The sequence below is a fragment of the Nelumbo nucifera genome, chromosome 7 (genome assembly GCF_055504915.1).
Source record: "Nelumbo nucifera cultivar China Antique chromosome 7, China Antique-T2T, whole genome shotgun sequence".
NCBI lineage: Eukaryota > Viridiplantae > Streptophyta > Magnoliopsida > Proteales > Nelumbonaceae > Nelumbo > Nelumbo nucifera.
In genome coordinates this window covers 46509265-46531203 of record NC_142655.1, presented here as the reverse complement: position 1 = coordinate 46531203, position 21939 = coordinate 46509265, and the positions used below count along the sequence as shown (strand labels likewise).

The following is a 21939-nucleotide window of genomic DNA, read 5'->3' as shown; positions in this document are numbered from 1 at the left end:
GGGGGGATCGAGGATCAAGGGGAGATATACAAAACAAGGGGAGAACCCCTACAAGTTACAAAAGAGGAAGCTCGTCTCTATACAAATGCTCCAAATACACACCAAATTTAGCTAGGCCATCTGCAGTATGATTGTGTTCCCTAGGAATCCAAACTCAATTAACATACAAACCATCCAAAGAATCCCAAGCTTCAGTCAGATAATGATTCAATCTCCAAGGGCCCCCTCTTTGTCTCTTAACCATTTTATCGTATTTGTTGAATCACCTGCAATGATCAAATTCTAAATTCCCAAATTCTTTATTATCCTGATTCAGGTGAGAGCAGCCACCACTTCAACCTTTGTAGAGTCAGCCCAGCCGAATGGACCACTAAAATGATAGACAGTGTATGCCCTTAGCTCCAATCAAATTAATGTACTTGATGACATTTATTGTAATACCCTTAAATTGATTCATGTGTTTTGGTGTGTTTCTGTGTAATACCCTAAAATTTGACACTTATGAGACTCGTGTGTTTTGGTGTGTTTTTGTGTAATACCCTTAAATTGGACACTTATGAGACTCGTGTTAGTTTAGAATCTTCACAGCCATTGGATAGATCTGGGGAGATTTATGCTACCAAGGCAAACACTGATGTGCCGCCAAGTTGGTTAGGGTGGCTTGTCTCAACCACTAAGGTGAGACCTGAGGTACATGCAGTGTGGGTTTTTTTGAAACCCTGAACCGGACCAAAATTCCAGTATTGCCCTGGACCTTGGAGATAGATGGGCAAAACTGGAATGTTACACCTGACCCCTAGACTCGACTATGATATTGCACTAAGTATCAGATTGGGCTGTCTTTGATGTGCCAATCAGAGAGATCCTTAGAGGGGGTCAAAACCTAGGTATGTTGGGATAGTCTAAGAATTCATCTGAGTGGGTGATCATAATGACAGGATCAGCCGCTTTTTCGGACAAAGTGAATGATCGGGGATGCACTCTCTTTGATAGAAACCAAAACTGCCGACAGTTGATTTCAACCGTTGAAATTTGTTTTGCAAAGTATATTTCTATAGAGATATACACATATATATTATGGTTTCAAAATGTTTGCAAAAGGTTTTAATTCCCGGGATCCATGTGAGTAGAGAATGTAGTATTGTACCTTGCAGCCGAAGGAGAGGTCCTCTCTTGTCGGGCAGTGTTTGATCATTATGGGTTGAGAGGTTAAGTATAAGACCATTGAGGGTAATACCTAATGAGCTAATCTTGCATCTGCCCACAGTCCTTGGGTTTTCATAAGGTGGCTGGACCCAAGGACCATTTAGTGTAAATGTTAAGCCCATTAAGAGTCCATAGTGATGGGCTCAGGGGTTCACTGTCTCCTATAGTGAATTCGGCCAAACCTTGTAACAGAGACTGGGCTGAACCCATGTGGCTGATGTGTAGATCAATGTTTGGGTCCCACGCCATACAAAGAGAGCCAACTGGGCAACAAGTTAAGAGGTTAAATGAGCACATAAACTTAATAGGCCTAAAGCCCAATTCGAACTGGGTTAATTAGATTAATTAAATAGGGGCAGATCTGGGTTTGGATCAGCAGATAAGGATAAGAGGATAAGTCTTATCCACTTAAAGAGTCCAGATCCAAATAAAAATTTGGATCAGGAAACTCCTAATTTGATTAGGAGGTTGTCTCTTTAAGGCTATAAATAAGAGAGCAGGGCAGACATGCAAAAATACCAGGCAAGACACAACAAACTACAGAGTTCTTCCCTGTTTTTGCCACCCCCTACCCAGTTCGATCTCCACTTGTGGGAGTGATCAAGAATTGTTCTTAATATTGCTTCTTGGCAGAAGAAGCAATCTGAAGTCGTGCTCAGTTCTTCCCTGTTTTTGCCACCCCCTACCCAGTTCGATCTCCACTTGTGGGAGTGATCAAGAATTGTTCTTAATATTGCTTCTTGGCAGAAGAAGCAATCTGAAGTCGTGCTCACCAACCCTCTACTCCATTCTTGATGAAGAATTCAGTTCTTGCTAAAGAGCTGTCCTACTAATCCTACTTCACCCCACACTGTGTCATCTTTAGTGAAAGAAGGTTTTGGTTTTCTCCTTGGGCATGAACACCTTCTTTGGTTTCAGATCTGGTCCGATTTGGTTCAAGATTGATCATTGAAAATGCAGTTTTCTAAAATAGGGAATGCGATTTCCAGATGGGAGAGAGAGATTTTTTAAATTTCACCCAACCTTCCTGCAAGGTTCGGCCATCCATATGATGGATCTCTCATCCCTTCAATGGTATCAAAGTCGGGTTCAAATCTTGAACCGAATTAAACTAGATCTGAATCTGCACAAATGTGCAGAAGGTGTTCTACCTGATTTGCACAGTTAGCGTTCTTCTGGGAAATCGGTTTCGAGTTTTTGGGCAAATGATCTAAAATTAAATTTTTATTAATCTGAGTTATATTTAGAATTGTTCTATATATTTTTCTTGGATTTTGGGCTGTTCGTATGGTGGAGATCGAATACTTTTATTCGCGCAAGAAATCTGCGCACCTGCTGATTTATTCTATTCATTCTTGGTCTGTAATTAATTTTATTTTTTTTTTAATTTTTAGATTGTATGTATAGGAATACAAATTTGATGTAATAATAATAGAAAAATTAGGTTTTCTATTATATTTCATTCGAAGATGAAGCAAAAAGCGCAAAGGAGAATTTCGCAGATTCGGGTTCAGCAATCTGCAATTTGCAATTTCGAAAACTGCATACTGCGAACTTATCTTTGTTTTGCAGGGTAACAGTCTTACGGACAGCCCTCTTACTGATTCTTGATTGTCATGTATCAGTTGTTTAATTTCAGATCATCTTCTTGAATTGAATCTTGAATTAAACATCAAACCCTAGACCCAATCAAACCAGATTGGACCAAACTGGTTGGACCAAATCTATGGTTCGATGGGGGCTGTTCTCAGCTCTAAAATTTCTTTCATGGGTCGAGGGGTTGATGGTTAATTGCAAGATGCAATTTGGCCCACATCTGTAAAACCCTATTTAAATCTGTTAAAACTGCTTTAGCCCAATTCAGTATAAATGCTATATGGGCCGAACTGCCTTTTACAATTCAGCCCATATACCTAGATGATATTAATTGGTAATATTATGGAATTAAATGGGCTTTATTTATGGATTTTACAATTATTTAATTGATTGGATCAATTATGGATTTCATGCATGTGATGTATGGATGTGTGATGTGCTACGTTCATGGGCCATAAGCACTTGGCCCATGCTGATTCGATAGTGGCTCTTACGCACACCATGGCTGAATGCACATCATTGCCATGGTGTCCTTAAGATCATCGGATGATCTCCCTGCGTGGTGGGCCCCACACCAGCTTCCTCCCCAAGAGGAACCGTGCAGAACCCTAGCCGTTTAGAGCCCATCTAAATCTGGCTTTATGAAAGTCAGTGAGAGCCACTTTGGTTTGACCTAAATTAAACTAGGACGTAATTATCCGTTCCCTCCTGAAAATTTAAGTGCATGTGATAGGGCGATTCATATGATGAAACTCTCTAAAGGCCACCCGTCATTAGTATGAAGGTTGGCTGTATTGGTTGGTGGAGATGCACCATAAAATTGGGCTATCCATCTACTAATGCAATCAGTTGGATTGCTTCATAAGATGATAAAGGCATCATAGACCGATGTGGGAGGGGTCTATCCTAAAATGGAAGACTTTCTCACGGTACCTTGGTGTTCACGAACATGATGGGTGAGCACTTACTGGACAGAAAGGGAAAGCTCATAAGATGAGTGGATGAGATCCTTCACAGAAGGTGGTGGGGTTTTGCAGCTGAAACAATTGGCTCCATGCACCCCATGTGGTTTCCCGCATTTCCAGAGACAACTACCTCTGTCACTAAGATTGGAGGGAATCTCAGAGATGCCCAAAATGGAAATGGAACAAAGATTAAAAGACCTTTCTATGTGATGACATGAATCAATTAGGTTGTGGACTTACAAATCTGCCTTGCCTTTACCAGAAATGGCAAACGGAAACTTCACCAAACTATTGGATGATAATAAACTCAAGGGCCCTAATTATGTTGACTGGTTCTGAAACCTTATGATGGTTCTAACGTCCGAGAAATTGGACAAAATTGCTAAGAACCCTGCTCCGGATAGTCTGTGTGACAGGGCTTCCGAGGCCCGAAGAAGAGAGTATCAAGAATGGGAAGAGAAAAACTCTCTTGCCCGGTGTTATATTATAGCCTCTTTGGACAATCCGATACAACGACAATTCGATAAGATCGAAGTGTCCAAGGATATATTGGATAGTCTGAAAACTATGTACAAAGAGCAGAACCGTTCTACTTGACAAAAGGTCTTAAAATTGTTTATGACCGCACAGATGACCGAGAACCAATAGGCTCATGACCATTGTCTAAACATGATGGGTTATATCAATGAACTAAAGGCTCTCAGGTCAGGGCTAGATCATGACACCAAAATTGATGTTATCCTCAATTCCTTACCTCCGTCCTTCAATCAGTTTATCATGAATTATAACATGAATAAACTAAACGTTAGCCTTCAGAAACTCAGCAATATGTTATAGAGGACTGAAGAACTAATTAAAAAGGATAAGCCGATAGCCATGCTTGTTGAAGGTGGCAAATCGGGCAAGAAAAAGCGGAAGGCTAAAAGGAAGGCTCAGAAGAAGGGTAGCAAAACTAAAATGTAGAAGAAAGATAAGGCATCGGATGCCTGTCATTTCTGCGAACAGACCGGCCACTGGAAGAGGAATTGTCCTCAATATCTGGAGACTAAAAAGCAAGGTAATTTCGAATATTTTATCATAGAGACCAATTTGTTGGTCACTTCTGCTTCCTGATGTATTGACTCTGGGCTTCAACTCATGCGTGTAACTCACTGCAGGGGTTCAAGATAAGCAGAAGACCGAGTGACGGAGAAGTGACGCTCTACTTGGGGACTTTTGCAATAGTTGCAGCTACAGCCATAGAAACTGTAGAACTAGTTTTCAGAGAATGAACAGTTGTACTTAAAAGATTGTCTTTTCGTACCTAATTTAAGAAGAAATTTGATTTTTGTCTCAAAATTGTGCATGGATGGATATTCTTTCTTATTCAGTAATGTGATTACTATTAAATGGAATAACAAATTCCTCACATATGGAGAACTTGAGAACGGTCTCTATGTTTTCCATCCTTCTCTGGAAACAAACATTACGGAAACTACGTCGAAAATAATCCCCAAGAAGATGACTCGTGATACAGTTAATCCCACGTGCCTGTGGCATTACCGACTTGGCTACATTAATATAGATCGTATCACAAGGTTGGTAAAAGATGGTCCTTTGGATTTTCTAACTGTAGAAAGATCTTCCAACCTATGAACCTTGCCTTGAGGGTAAGATGACGAAGCGGCCATTTATCGGTAAGCCTGAAAGATCTACAAGCACACTTGACCTTATACATACTGATGTATGTGGTCCCCTGAATGTTAGGACACATAACCAGCACGTTTATTTTATAACCTTTACCGATGATCAATCATGGTATGGTTACGTGTACCTAATGAGACATAAGTCTGAATCTTTTGAAAAGTTCAAAGAATTCAGACAAAAAGTCGAGAAACAGTAGGGAAAGAAATTAAGACCATTCGATTAGATCGAGGCGGCGAGTATCTCTCTGACAAATTCAATGACTACTTAAAGGAAAATGGGATTGTATCACAACTAGCTCCTCCTGCTACACCAAAATTAAACGGTGTGTCAGAGAGGAGAAATCAGACTCTATTAGATATGGTCCGATCACTTCTCATCCACTCAGAGTTACCTACATCCTTTTGGGGTTTTGCATTAGAAACTGAGATTTACGTGCTGAACCAGGTTCCAACCAAATCCGTTCCTAAAACTCCATATGAGCTGTGGACCGGTAAAAAACCAAGTGTAAGACACTTGAAAATTTGGGGTTGTCCGGCACATGTTAAAAGAACTAGTGCTAACAAATTGGAATCCATGTCAATCGTTGCCTATTTGTGGGTTACCCCAAAGTCTCTGTAGGTTACTTATTCTATGATCCAAAAGAGCAAAAGGTGTTTTGCAGTCGAAATGCCTACTTCCTAGAAAAATATTACATCCTGGATAATCATCATCAGAAAGTTGTTTTTGATGAGGAGAGCCCAGGGATAGTGAGAGATGTCCCATCAGCTCCAAAAAATAACCAACCTAGAAGATCTACCCGGGTTTCTAGGCCTCCAGTTTGTTACGGCTATAACCAAGAAAGTTACTTGGTGGAAGCCACGACCAGTGAGGAGGATCCCGTGACTTATTCGGAAGCTATGTTGGACATAGATTCCTTGAAATGGGTAGATGCCATGAAAGCTGAGATGAACTCAATGGAGACCAATGGAGTTTGGACTAGTAGATCCATAAGAGGAAAAACGGCCCCGACGGTAAAGTTGAGACCTACAAGGTTCGTTTTGTGGCGAAAGAGTACACTCAGAAAGAGGGAATCGATTATGAGGAAACCATTTTGCTTGTGGCCATGCTTAAATCCATTAGGATCCTATTAGCTGTAGCAACGTACCATGACTACGAGATTTGGCAAATGCATGTCAAAACCGCGTTCCTGAATGGAGATCTTACTAAAGATATCTATATGCAGCAACTACAAGGTTTCATAGCTACAAGTCAAGAACACATGGTTTGTAAACTCAATCGATCCATATATGGACTTAAGCAAGTTTCTAGGAGTTGGAACATTTGGTTTGTCACTACCATCAAACAATTTGGCTTTGAGCAAAACCCGGATGAGCCCTATGTTTACAGGAAGACAAAGGGAGATAAGGTTACGTTCTTGGTTCTGTATGTAGATAACGTTCTACTCATTGGGAATGATGTAGGAATGTTAACTATGGCGAAAGTGTGGCTTTCATAGCAATTCTTGGAGAAGCCTCCTCCTACATATTGGATCTTCGACCATAGAGAGATAAATCAAAGAGGATAATAGGATTATCCCAGCCTGCTTACATTGACAAGATTGTCAAAATATACAGTATGGAGAACTCCAAGAAATGAAATGTTCCTTTCAAACACGGGGTCACTCTCTCCTAGGGTATGTCTCCCAAGACTCCCGAAGAGATTGAGGGCATGAAAGAATTTCCCTATGCCTCAGCTGTAGGGAGCATCATGCATGCCATGTTGTGCACTTGTCCTGACATTGCTCAGGCAAAGATTGCGATAAGCAAATACCAATCTAACCCAAGGCAGGAGCATTGGACTGCTGTGAAAAACATACTAAAATACCTTCGAAGGACAAAAGAGTTTTGCCTGGTATTCGATGGTAGTTCACTACAGATCGTCGGGTGTACTGATATCGACTGCCAGTCAAATCCAGATGGTAGAATGACTACATCTGGTTACATCTTCGAGATGGGATCCTGAGTAGTAAAAAATAGCAGATTCCACAACCCAAGCCGAGCACATTGTCGCAAGTGAGGCTGCCTAATGAATGATGGTGTTCATTCTAGAATTTAGAATTCAACACATCACCCATTCCATTGTTATGTGACAACACTAGATCTACGGGAAATTGATGTTAAAAGGTAGCATCAACGGAGAATGTGGCAGACACATTTACTACGCCACTTAAACAGAAAGTGTTTGACAAACACGTGGAACATCTACGATTCCGGCTTGTACCCGATTGGACCTAAGTGCAAGAAGGAGCTGTTAGACAATGTATGCCCTTAGCTCCAATCACATTGATGTACTTGATGACATTTATTGTAAATGAATAAAAGTACATAATTGATTCATGTGTTTTGGTGTGTTTCTGTGTAATACCCTTAAACTGGACACTTATGAGACTCGTGTTGGTTAAGAATCTTCACAGCCATTGGATAGATCTGGGGAGATTTATCTTGCCAAGGCAAACACTGATGTGCTGCCAAGTTGGTTGGGGTGGCTTGTCTCAACCACCAGGATTAGACCTGAGGTACATGTAGTGTGGGTTTTCTTGAAACCCTGAACCGGACCAAAATTCCAGTATTGCCCTGAACCTTGGAGATAGATGGGCAAAACTAGAATGTTACACCTGACCCCTAGACTCGACTATGATATTGCACTAGGTATCGGATTGGCCTGTCTTTGATGTGCCAATTAGTGAGATCCTTAGAGGGGGTCAAAACCTGGGTATGTTGGGATAGTCCAAGAATTTATCTGAGTGGGTGATCATAGTGACAGGATCAGCCCCTTTTTCGGACAAAGTGAATGATCGGGGATGCACTCTCTCTGATGGAAACCTAAACTGCTGGCAGTTGATTTCAACCTCTCTTGTCGTGCAGTGTTTGATCATTATGGGCTGAGAGGTTAAGTGTAAGACCATTGAGGGTAATACCTAATGAGCTAATCTTGCATCTGCCCACAGTCCTTGGGTTTTCATAAGGTGGCTGGACCCAATGACCATTTAGTGTAAATGTTGGGCCCATTAAGAGTCCATAGTGATGGGCTCAGGGGTTCACTGTCTCCTATAGTGAATTCGGCCAAGCCTTGTAACAAAGGCTGGGCTGAACCCATGTGGCTGATGTGTAGATCAATGTTTGGGTCCCACGCCATACAAAGAGAGCCAATTGGGCAACAGGTTAAGAGGTTAAGTGAGCACATAAAACTTAATGGGCCTAAAGCCCAATTCGAACTGGGTTAATTAGATTAGGAGGTTGTCTCTTTAAGGCTATAAATAAGAGAGCAGGGCGGACATGCAAAGATACCAGACAAGACACAACAAACTACAGAGTTCTTCCCTGTTTTTGCCGCCCCCTACCCAGTTCGATCTCCACTTGTGGGAGTGATCAAGAATTGTTCTTGATATTGCTTCTTGGCAAAAGAAGCAATCTGAAGTCGTGCTCACCAGCCCTCTACTCCATTCTTGATGAAGAATTCAGTTCTTGCTAAAGAGCCATCCTGCTGATCCTACTTCACCTCACACTGTGTCATCTTCAGTGAAAGAAGGTTTTGGTTTTCTCCTTGGGCATGAACACCTTCATTGGGAGTTACTGCTACTCCGTATCAGGTATATCCCTCTCCTCCCTTTTGGTTTCAGATCTGGTCCGATTTTGTTCAAGATTGATCCTTGAAAATGCAGTTTTCTAAAATAGGAAATGCAATTCCCAGATGGGAGAGAGATAAATTTTTTAAATTTCGCCCAACCTTCCTGTAGGGTTCGGCCATCCATATGATGGATCTCTCATCCCTTCATAAAAGTCCAGCAAATATTGCCCCTTTCGTCCCTTACTGTACCTCCAATACCAGCAAGGCCAGGATTACCTAGTGCACAACCGTCAAAATTAAGGGTTATCACTCCTTCACTGATGGGTATGGGATGCCTCAAGGATGTTTGCTGGGGATGAGGGAGAAGCAGAAAGGGGTGAATATCTCTGATAAGATCATTGACTGAAAGTCCTTTGAACAGAGCTGAATTCACCATCCAAAAGATGCAAAGGTAGGTAATATCTGAGATTAATTCCTCCAAGGTTCTACTTTTATTGTCAAAGATGCGGTTGTTTCTTTCATTCCACACCCCACAACACTGAATGTAGCATTGATTGCCAAAAGACTTTACCCCTTTTGCTTAGCCCTGTTCCTTGCCATTGATTCAATATGTCCATAATGTGTTTTGGAAAAGCCCAACTATAACTGCCATATTCAAGAAGTGGGACCATATCCTTTGAGTGAAACTACAGTGAAGAAGGATGTGATCTATAGATTCACCCTCACTGAGACATAAAATACAAATGTGAGGAGAAATGGAGTGTCTTCCCAAAAGTTTTTTCTATAGGAGATCACAAGTATTAACTTTCTGGAGACAAGCTTCCCAAACAAAGAAGCAAATCCTTAAAGGGATGTGGCAACACCAGATTTTCTTGTAAGGAAAAGATGAATGCTGATCATCAGCAATCAAAGCCCTAAACATAAACTTAGAAGAGAATTCGCCATTTGGGTGGTCCATATTCGGGTGTCAGAATGAGAGGGGAATATGTAGGCATCTTTGAGGATTTGGATTAAGGCTATTAAATCAGAAATCTTTTAGTCCCTCAGGGGTCTTCTGAGGTGGAGGTTTAAAGAATTCTCGGCAATTTGGTTTGGGAGGCAAGAATAAATAGTGGCTTCTTGAACTAGGGTAAGGTTAAACAGCCTAGGGAAAGAGGTTGTTTCTTCTCGATAGTTTCTTCTCGCATTTCTCCATCACTGGTCTCTAGAAGTTGAGGGATTTTGGATTCCCTCCAAGAGGCATCCCAAGGTAGGGGAGATTCTCCTCTTTGCACCCTAACAAAGATTTGAAATTTTCTAAAAGTTCCACTTCCACTGAGTTAATAGCAACAATACTACTTTTGCAAAAATTAACTCTCAAACCAGTGAGAAGCTCAAAACATTCGATTACCATTTTAGTGTTTGTGATGTTGGTTGTGGAGGCATCCATGAATAGGATTATGTCATCGGCGAACTATAAGTGAGAGATGTAAATCTTATCCCTACCCACTTCAAAACCTTTCACCAAGTTGAGAAGAATTGACTTGTCAAAAAGATAGTTAAATATATCCATCACCAAAGTGAATAGTAATGGGGAAAGAGGGCAGCCTTGTCTTAGACCCCTACTAGCCTTGAAATAACCTTTTTGCTTCACCATTTATCAATACTGAAAACCAAGGAGAACCAATACAACCTTTAATCCACCTGATCCATTTTCTCCCAAAGCCTCTTAGCCTTAAGCAATCAAAAATGCAGTCTCAATCCACTTTGTCGTACGCCTTCTCTAGATCAAGTTTCACAATGACCCCCGGGATCCCAGAAGATTTTTGGTCTTCCACACACTCATTTGCAATAAGAATGCTGTCCACAATTTGTCTTGCTTTTACAAAAGCAAACTAATTTGGGGCAATTAGATCTTCAAGCACTTCTTTAAGTCTGTTGGCCAGTACCTTCGCCAAAATTTTATATATGCTCCCAACCAAACTTCTTTAACTTCCAAAACTCCCCCTTTCTTAGGGATGAGGCAGAGAAAGGTAGAGTTTAGGCCCTTGTTAACAATGACAGATGACTGGAAATCCCTAAAAAAATCCATGAGATCTGACTTTACAATTTCCCAACACTTTTGGAAGAAAAGAATAGGGAAACCGTCCGGCCCTGGAGCCCTGTCTCCGTCCATGCTGAAAATAGTCTTCTTGACTTCTCCCTCTTCAAAGCTTCTTTCCAACCAATCCCTCTTTTCAGTTGATAGGGTAGTGTCATCCCAATTATAATGTAAACTGGTTTTCACTATCCTTGGAGTAGAGGTTTTTAAAGAAAGGAAAGCTTCTGAAATTTCCTCGGGATTCTCCACTTCCCTCTGATTTAGGTTGAGCTTAGAAATAAAGTTCTCCCTACTTCTTCCCGAGGCATAGGTGTGAAAAAATCTGGAGTTATTGTCTCCTTCTTTCAACCATCTCACTCTTGATCTTTGTCTCCAATAGATTTCTTCCCTTCAAACTAGTTGTTCTCATTCCTTTCTTAATTCTGCTCTTTTATTTCTGTTTAAGGCATCAAGGGTCCCATTTTGCTCTCTATTATCCAAATCCTCTAATTCCGAAAGAATTCTTTTTTCTCTTCTTCAACAGCTTTAAATTCTTCTCTCCCCCAAGCTTTAAGATTTTTCTTCAAAGCTTTTAATTTCTGAAGAAGCCTGAAACCAGCCCACCCCTCTACCTTTTTACTGAAGTCTTTGTGTTGTAGCTAGAATTTTTCCAATCTGAATGGGGTCTTTCTTTTGATGATTTTTTTCTCTTCCATCTTCTTCTTCTCCTCTATTTTCTGTTTTTTTTCAGATTATTGTAGGTGGGATCTACAATTTTTAATATTAAAAATTAGATACACTTACCTATAGAAAAAGGCATAAGAGAAAAAATGTTTATCTTTACTACCTAGAAACAATCTTAAGAAGTGGTGTTTATTATGGATCTAATGTTCAATTATGCAAAGAAACAAGGAGGGAAAAAGGAAAAAAAGAAAATAATATTCTTTTTGGTAGTTAGAAGAAAACTCATGAAATAGAAAAAAAAATAAATTAAGTACACCAGATCGGTGAAGAGTTTTCACCAAATCACTAGCACAAAAACAAGCAAAGAAAAACCAAAAAATACATCAAAATTCTGCCTTACCCATGACCAAGGCCACAATAGATTATCCCAAAGAAAACAATATGCAGAACTATTCCTTGAGAATCCAAGGAAATTTCTAATCTGTCATGTGCTCCTTTTCTATAGACAAAGATCCACCCGGATCAGATCATATGAGCCATATAATCTGAAAACAATATGCAGAAGTATTCCTCGAGAACCCACGGAATTTAGTCATTTGCCATGTGCTCTTTCTTTATTTGTCATGTGCTAAGTTATTTAGAACCCTTGAACACCAGCCAGTTTCACCAAGGCTAGAACCCTTGAACCAAAGGTTGAAGTCGTGTTTTAGGCCGTGAAAAGTTGAAGGCCATTAAAGTTGACTGACCGTTAATTGGTGAAGTGAAAAACTAAGATAAGAGACTATTTAGGACACAGCTTCTAGATCAGAAGAAAACCCTAAAGAGTGTAGTACTAGTACTTCCATCAAAAAGTCCTTGTCAATAAAAAACATGGAGGAGATAAACTTTAGTAATATAGAAAAATCCTTACAAAACTGGACTATACCTAAAATTGCACCCTCGGAAATATACAAGAAAGGAATTTTTAGTCTAAAGACAGATCTTAATGTTAGAACTGTAGAAAGGACTATTCTACTAGGTAACGAATCAGAAAATTTTCCTCTTATAGATAGAAAAGTAATAGAAGCTTATAGGAAGAAAGCTGATTGTCATTTCATACACTTTGGCTTAATACAAGTAGCCATAAAACCCTTAACCAGGTTAGGTCTCTAGACAGCTGCTCTAGCCTGTCTGACATACTCAAGACATAATAAATTTAGTGATTCCTTATTAGGAGTCATAGAAGGAAGTCTCCATTAAGGACCCATTTATTTTAATGTTTTCCCTAATTTTTCAGTGTCACTAACAGACCTAGGGATACATGAAGCCTTAACTCTTAGGCTGCAAACCCAAGGTTTCGATATGAAACCAAGGTCGAAGAATGTAGCGTTAGTCTACAGGATCTACTTTAAGACCATGAATACCATTTGTCCTAATACCGGGATAACAGGAACAAGAGGAATGACTACCTTGTTCCAGACCAATCCTAGGAATAATGTTACCATTCCTAGGCAAATCACGTGGAAAGAAGTGAAGTTGCCGAATAGTTGGTCGATAGCTAAAGTTGAACCTCCCAGACCTGTGGAGTCTACTGAATTAGCCTCAGTATTTAGTGAACAAAATGGATCTGTAGAACTAAGGTTCAGGAGAGCCTCTGTTTCCTCAAGGCCCTCACATGTTGAACCCTCGGAGGTCAGATCTTCTCATTCGAGAAGATCGGTGGATTTGTCAGAACCATACTGTCCTCCTCCCGGCATCATTTATGCCACATATGAAACACCAATCATAGACACTCCACCTTTAGACTATTATACAGCTCCAAAAAGAAATCCTTCAATAAAGTCTTGGAAATTGAGGAAGAATTCCAGATAAACAAAAATCTAATAAGGCTAGATTTTAATTCACAACCCATAAAGAAAAGATGGTTCTTTGAAAATTTTTCTAAAAGTGAGACAAATCGTACCAGAGAATTATGGTACGATGATATGAATGAATTAAGAGAAAATATTCCTTTTTGGGATTGGTTCTCAAAACAGAAACAATTCAAAAATATAAAATCCCCTACAGAAGGACTTAGATCTCTGTGTAACAGAGAAGCTTTCTAAAGCATGGAAGATTGTTTCTTCTGGAAAGATAGTAGAATCGGTTCATCCACCTTTAGAAGCCATTAAAATAGGGAAAGATAAGCTCATTGCAAGCCCAATAAAAAATTCTATAATAATTATAGAATTTGAAAAAGTTATCCCTGAACAACTGAGGCTGAAGCTCCTTATATAGAGGTTGTCGCGGCTTCTGGAAGGGAACCGCTTTATTTGAGTTTATCTACTAAGATTCTATGATTAAGATTCCTTTTGGATTTTTCTAATGAGCATCTTAAATAATTGAGATGCTTTCTTATCTTCTGACCTTATTAGGCCAGCTGTAGAAGCTTTTTACTGTTTAGGATAGGAACGAATTTCACAACAGTGATGTTGACCCTAGTGCGGACTGAGCGAGCGGATACTTTCTGTCTCGTTGTCCTTTGAGATGCCTTTACTTTTTTCTTTCATCCTTTCAGCCATACAGAGGGACATGTTCTCAAGCTCGATGGGATCCAGGTCAGGGAATTTGCTGTGGAGCTTATCCATGTAAGACTCGAAGATAGACTGAAATATGTCGTCTTCGTCAGAAGAAGACTTCAGGGCTTCTATGAGATCAAATTTGTCCCACCACTTTATCTCTATCACCTAATCAATGGCTGGAGGCAACCAGGAAACATCTAGCTGATAACTCCATTTTAAAATCCATGGGAGGCAGAAGGTCTTAAAGAATTCGAACTGCTTAACGTGACTGAATTCCAAATAGCTTCTCCCTTTTGCAAAATTTTTATACTTGTAAGCTAAATCTTGACAAGGGAAAATATCGTCTGAGACTCCCCATGAGGTCCACCAAACATAAGCCCAATCGGGGAAGGGGCCTTGAAAGTCTTCAGAAGACCGGATGAACCATGAGTGTCTAAAGATGGAGTTTTGTAGCAGAAAAACTTTATACCAAGCATCTTGATAGTCCCAGTAGTTGAACATTTTGGGTCTTCTGTCGATTGGCTTGGTAATAAACCTGGGCTTGTTGGAGTCACCCCACGCTGTTTTAGTCATAAATCTTACTATTACTAGCTTGGAATAAGCTAGTTCAGTTTCGTTAGGATCTCTGAAATAATGTTGGATTCTTGCAGATCCTGTATGCAACAGGATTTCCTCATAATATTTTTTGTCTTTATTTAGACCGCAGACAATGAAATGATGACCGTTGAGAACCATCGAAGCGAGATGCTAAAGAGCTCCTTCTGGATTGGCATGAGACGAGACATAAGAAGCTTCTTCTCAAGAAATCGTAACCACGAACTCAGTTGAATTATAGATATATTGGCTGGAATTAGCCTCAGTCATGTCAATCGATGGATCCCTAATTAAGGGAGATAATAAGGGGGACCGATTAGTCCTTGAACTGGATCCGATTTGATTAGATCTTGGATTGATCTCACTAGATCTCTTTGATTGCTTGGAATTAGGACTTATTGGAAGACGTGGCCTTCTATCCGTCATCTTGAATTAGATAACCTTGCAAGAATTCAATTCCCTAGTTAAAAAGTCTAGCAGAGCATTATCAGATCCCTTAATATATTTAATTTCAAAATCAAATACTGATAAAATAGTTTGCCATCTTGCGAAAAATATGTTTTGAAACCAAACTTTTAACGTCTTTTTCTAAAATCTCTTTGGCCGATTTGCAATCAATTTGGAGAGTAAAATGTTGATTTACCAAATCACTTCGAAATTTAGCGATGCGGAGGACTATGCTGAGCATTTCTTTTTTGATGGTAGAATATTTTTTATGGGTTTCATTCCAGGTTCCCGAGGCGAATCGAATAATTTCCTCTTTTCCCTCTCTTTTTTGTTTCAGGATTCCTCCATACCTCAGCTCACTAGCATCGGTTTCTACAATCTTAGGAATTTTTGGATGCGGAATATTGAGACATGGAAGGGTTTTGACTCTCTGTTTGATTCTCTTCATTGTTTAAGTGAACTGGTTATTCCATTCAGGGGGATTTTTCCTAAGTCTTTTATGAAGTAGTTGTCGGTCTTGAGCTAAGTCCTTGTAGTAGTCTGCTACATAATTTATCAACAAATTCTATTACCCTTTGTATGGGCACAATCTTTCCTTTCGATATTTGATATCCTAAAAATCTAATTTCTGTTTGGAATAATTTCATTTTTCGGGCTGAAGCCGCTAAACCATTTTCTTTCATTACCCTTAGAAACCAGACACTGTGAAGGGATGAGAGATCCATCATATGGATGGCCGAACCATACAAGAAGGTTGGGCAAAATTTTAAAAAATTTCTCTCTCCCATCTGGGAATCGGATTCCCTATTTTAGAAAACTGCATTTTCAAGGATCAATCTTGAACCAAAACCGGACCAGATCTGAAACCAAATGAGAGGAGAGCGATATACCTGATACGAAGTAGCAGTAACTCCCAATGAAGGTGTTCACGCCCAAGGAGAAGACCAAAACCCGTTTCCACTAAAGACGACACAGTGTGTGAAGAAGCAGGATCAGCAAAATGGCTCTTCAGCAAGAACCAGGATTCTTCAACAAGAATCGAACAGGGGCTGGTGAGTACGACTTCAGATTGTTTCTTCAATCAAGAAATAATGTCAAGAAGCTTTCTTGATCTATTCCACAAGAGAATATCGAACTGGATAGGGATGGCAAGAATAGGAGAGAATTCTGCAGGTGGTTGTGTGTTAAAACTAAGGAATTCGCCCCCTATTTATAGTCTTCTTTGGATCAGCCAAATAATCTAATTAGGAGAGAATTTCTTGATCCAAATCTAATATTTGGATCTGGACTCTTAAATGGATAAGACTTATCTTATCCTTACAACTAATCCTAATTTAAGCCCAGTTCGAATTGGGCTTTAAGCCCATTAATCTTATGTGCTCACTTACCCCTTAACCTGCTGCTCAGTTGGCTCTCTTTGTATGGCGGGGGACCCAAACATTGATCTACACATCAGCCACATGGGTTCAGCCCAGCCTTTGTTACAAGGCCTGGCCGAATTCACTGTAGGAGACAGTGAACCCCTGAGTCCATCACCATGGGCTCTTAATGGGCCCAACATTTACACTAAATGGTCATTGGGTCAAACCACCTTATGAAAACCCAAGGACTGTGGGCAGATGCAAGATTAGCCATCAGGTATTACCCTCAATGGTCTTACACTTAACCCCTTAGCCCATTATGATCAAACACTACCCGACAAGAGAGGACCTCTCCCTCGGCTGCAAGGAACAGTGTTGCACTCTCTATTCGCATGGATCCCGAGAATTAAAACCTTTTGCAAACATTTTGAAACCATAATATATATGTATATCTCTATATAAATATATTTTGCAAAACAAATCTCAACGTTTGAAATCAACTGCCGACAGTTTAGGTTTCCATCAGAGAGAGTGCATCCCCGATCATTCACTTTGTCTGACAAAGGGGCTAATCCTGTCATTATGATCACCCACTCAGGTGAATTCTCAGACTGTCCCAACATACCCAAGTTTTGACCCCCTCTAAGGATCTCACTGATTGGCACATCAAAAATAGCCCAATCCGACACCTAGTGTAGTACCATAATCGAGTCTAGGGGTCAGGTGTAACATTCCAGTTTTGCCCATCTGTCTCCAAGGTCCAAGGCAATACTGGAATTTGGTCCAGTTCAGGGTTTCAAGAAAACCCACACTGCATGTACCTCAGGTCTCACCCTAGCAGTTGAGACAAGCCACCCCAACCAACTTGGCAGCACATCAGTGTCAGCCTTGGCATGATAAATCTCCCCAGACCTATCCAACAGCTGTGAAAATTCTAAACTAACACGAGTCTCATAAGTGTCTAGTTTAAGGGTATTACACAGAAACACACCACAATGACATGAATCAATTATGTACTTTATTCATTTACAATAAATGTCAAAAGATACATCAATCTGATTGGAGCTAAGGGCATAACTGTATAACAACTCCCACTTGCACTTAGGTCCAATCGGGTACAAGCCGGAGTCCCATACTTTCCACGTGTTTCCCAAACACTTTCTGTCTAAGTGGCTTAGTCAATGGGTCTGCTACATTCTCCGCTAACGCTACTTTCTGAATCAGGACGTCCCCTCTACCAAATATCTCCCATAGTACATGGTACTTCCTCTCGATGTGCTTCAACTTCGAGTAGATTTATTCAAGGCCTTCTCATCCAAAGATATTATTAAACAATGGCAGCCGGTTGCAAACTCCACTATAATGAAGGTTGTTAATTGCCAACCCATTCTATTAAGCTCTATTTAATTTGTGGGAAAGGGATGCTTGAGTTTGGTTTGCAAGACATAAGGATGGGAGAAGAAAATTGTGAGACACTGTTTCTCAAAAGTGGGGACACAGGGTTGCACAAAAACGGTGCAACCCTAGTGGGAAAGGAAATTGACAAATATTACTTTGTATATATTTTATAGCTCTTTGATCTCCAACTTTGATTGCTACCATTGCCATGCCTGCGGCTTGCCATGGTTCCCAATGACCACGGCTGGCCTACAGCAATCATTTCTATGTATTTTATACTTTTGTCCATCAATGAATAGAAGAAATAACCAGGTTTGACCTCCTTTTACTAACTTGATATTATAAGAGGGCAAACCTCTTTCTATTTTGCACAATATCTCAAACCAAATCTACCCTCCTCCATTGATGCGTACACTGGTTTCCATATTCTTGTCATCCCCCACAATGTACGACACGAGGATTTAGACTGCAAAAATTCTTCTGCCTTTTATCACAACATGTTTGTAAATTTATTGCAGATTTTCAAGAATACCAAACAGAAAATTCTCAATGGCTAGCAGATTTTGAGAAGACTTTTAAGGAAGAATGTGCTAGGGAGGAGCAACTGGTACTTCAAACATTGCAGTAACATTAGAAAATTTAACAGCTAAAAGATATAGCAATGGTTTCAGATGCTTTGAGAAACATCTACAAAAATGAGATTATTCAGGAATCAAAAGATTTGAACCATGAAGGAAAGATCCAGCAGAAGCACCAAAACTCCAAAATAGACTCACCTAATAATACTCCTTTTCCAGCAGCAAAACCGAGAAGCAAAAAGGGTAGAGATGAAAAGACACCAAGTATCAGGAGGCCTGACACCCATGACGAGTATCAACAGATGATCAACAGATGAGTAGGAAACAATTGTATCCAATACAGTATTTAAGACACTTGATAATGCAACAAGCTCATTAAGAGGACAGGAGGGGCGGTACTGTTTTTTTTTTATCAATAACTGAAACTTCATTAATGAGAAAAAACAAATACAATAAAGTACTTGGGGAGAGGTAAACACTCTTAACTCTCCCCAAGACAAAGATCAATTACCACAAAGCCCAAAATAGGCTTTCTTCCCACCCCTTGTTTTGCAAATTGCAAGTATATTCGCAAAGGAATTAGCAATCCTCTTTACCCAAGTATATTTATCTCCATATCCCTGGTCGACCAACTATACTTCTTTTTTTTTCATTAGCAAATTTCCATATCTCATTCTCCTTCAGCAGCCAGCCTATAACCGGTTTAGACTCACCCTCAACAATCAGCTTTTTCATGTTCAGCTTCTTTGCTCGTTTAATCCCTTCCATTACCAACAAAACCTCTGCTCTAACTGAATCACCTACTCCAATGGGTCCTGAATTGAAAGCTATAACTTTTCCTTTTTCATTTCTGAAGACTCCTCTAATCCCCGATGGACCCAGATTACCTCCACTGCTTCCATCAAAATTCAACCAGCAATCGGTGGAGACCAAATTGGACATGCCACAGACTTAAGAGGAGCTGAATCAGCCACTTCCAATTTTTGAACAGATCATCTGAAAAAATACCTCCAAATAATTCTAAAGATTTCACCCAATGAACCACCCTAATAGTAATGGTTTCAATGATGGAGGCTTCACTTCTTTCCTTTTCAGAGAAAATTCTTTGGTTCCTTTCTTCCACACTTTCCAACAAATAGCAGCCTTTGTGCATCTCCACAAAATTCTACCCCTCCCTCTTCCTTGACCCCCTGACAGAAAGGGAAGTAAACAAACTTTGTACATCTGGTGGGGGAGTCCACCTACAACCAAACAAAGAGAGAAACCAATCCCAAATCACAAAAACAAATACAGAAACCAAAGAAGTATTAGCAGTGTTGTGATCTAACCAAAAACAAAAAGTATTAGCAGTATTGCAAGCTTTGAGACTAGCAAAAAAAGGGAAGAATTACACAAATAGTCAAATATTGTGGTTGAAGGAGATACTAAATCGGTGGCGGGATGTAGGGCTGTCAAGGACTCCAGAAGTCTGAAACCTAATCCAACATCCAATCTAATTATTAAGGATCCGGATGTTACAATTTTCACCCGTTTAATAATTGGACCAGATGAAGATTGACCCCATGTGACCTGATTAAAATCCAAGTCCGATTAAAATTTATTATATCTATGTATATATAATATATAATTAAAAACAGCCCTAGTGGGATGGGTACAGGATGAAGAAACCCTAGAAGTACAAGAACATTATGGAGAAGATAAAAGAGCTAAAAAGAAGTAGGGTGGTTACAGTGAATTTGGGTGTACAGGTCGGCTAACAGTAGGGTTGATGAATTGGCCAAAAAAAAGGAGTGGAGAGAAGGAATTTTGTTCTTGTTTTTTTTTTTTTTTTTTTTTTGGGGGGGGGGAGCACTTTTTAATGTATTTTGTTTTTGAGCTGGCTATCTCAACCTCTGGGATGCCAGCTTTCCATCTTTCTGTCTATAATTAATAATTTTTTTTCTGTTAATTCATCAAAAAACGCAATAAAGTATATGACTGTTGTTGCTGATCTAGGAAAGCATCAAGAGCATCTCTTAAGGATTTACCAGTAGGAAACCACTAGTTAAAGAATTTTGGCAGTAGTTGGCAAGGGAGGGGAGCACTTTTTAATGTATTTTGTTTTTGAGCTGGCTATCTCAACCTCTGGGATGCCAGCTTTCCATCTTTCTGTCTATAATTAATAATTTTTTTTCTGTTAATTCATCAAAAAACGCAATAAAGTATATGATTGTTGTTGCTGATCTAGGAAAGCATCAAGAGCATCTCTTAAGGATTTACCAGTAGGAAACCACTAGTTAAAGAATTTTGGCAGTAGTTGGCACATGCTCCTAAAACAACTCGAGGGTGCATTCTATGATTGAAAGATAGATAAAGATATCAGCATGCATAATGAGATAAATGGTTTCTTCAAGTCTACAAGGATGAATTAGAAGGAGATATAGGATTTCTTTTATAAACTAAAACATGAAATGCATCTGAACTAGGAAAATAATCGCAAGGACTACATACTTATTGGGGGAAATGGAGGAATAGATTTCATAGTTACTAGAGTTGCAAGCCAAGTACCTCAATTGCCGAAGACATCGAAGAAGAGCCAGACCATGCTACGTGCCATAGATTGTTGTCGCGAGACCGGAGTTCGAGAGCGAGAACAGGAGGAAGAGGCCCAGAACGAGTCGACTGAAGAGTTTGGATGAAAGATAGAGGGAGAGAAACAAAGCAGCTCTCTATCCCTCCCACAGCCTTCACCTCATACTCCATTGAAATGCTTCTCCCAGCTTCAGACACAACGCTCTTATAATTGAGGATAGTAACGTTTGCAGAGACTGAATCGTAGTTAACCTAGGTCCCACTCAGCACTCGCCACCAAAAGAATTAAGAAACATCCAGTACCCACCGGCCTCTACAACGGTCGGATAGAAAGGCGAAAGCGGACAGAGATCCTTTTTACTGAAATTTTTGTCTTACGATTTTCCAACTTTATCGTGAGATTTAGTTATGTTTGGTTTATAAGAAAATGCAGGGAAAGAATACAGTGAAATCTCTACAAATTAAAGACTTGAGTTACGCTATGGCTGCGTTTTGTTTTGAAAAAAAAATGGTAGGGAAAAGAAAGAAAATATAAGAAATCTGTACTTTTTCTTTCAAACCAAACATAAACTAGTGAAGGAATAGATCAGGAGTCTTCTAAACGGACAGTACGTCGGTACCCAAAAGCAGTATCCACCCAATGACGCA

At 39.9% G+C, this 21939-nt stretch overlaps 1 protein-coding gene across 4 annotated transcripts in view; it reads right to left on the bottom strand.

Annotated features, from left to right (window-relative positions):
* Positions 1-21678, bottom strand: part of PEX1 (peroxisome 1) — a 124949-nt gene extending 103271 nt beyond the window's left edge. The window contains exon 1 of one of the 4 annotated variants that reach the window (XR_737275.3): positions 21268-21678. Coding sequence is in view for 2 of the 4 variants with exons in the window: in XM_088891636.1 (XP_088747762.1) it covers positions 21268-21462 (195 nt within the window). In the remaining 2 variants the exon portion in view is untranslated. The remainder of the gene's footprint in view (positions 1-21267) is intronic. The other 3 variants (XR_016078637.1, XM_088891636.1, XM_010275803.3) reach the window with 3 other exon arrangements.
* Between the last annotated feature and the right edge of the window lie 261 nt (positions 21679-21939).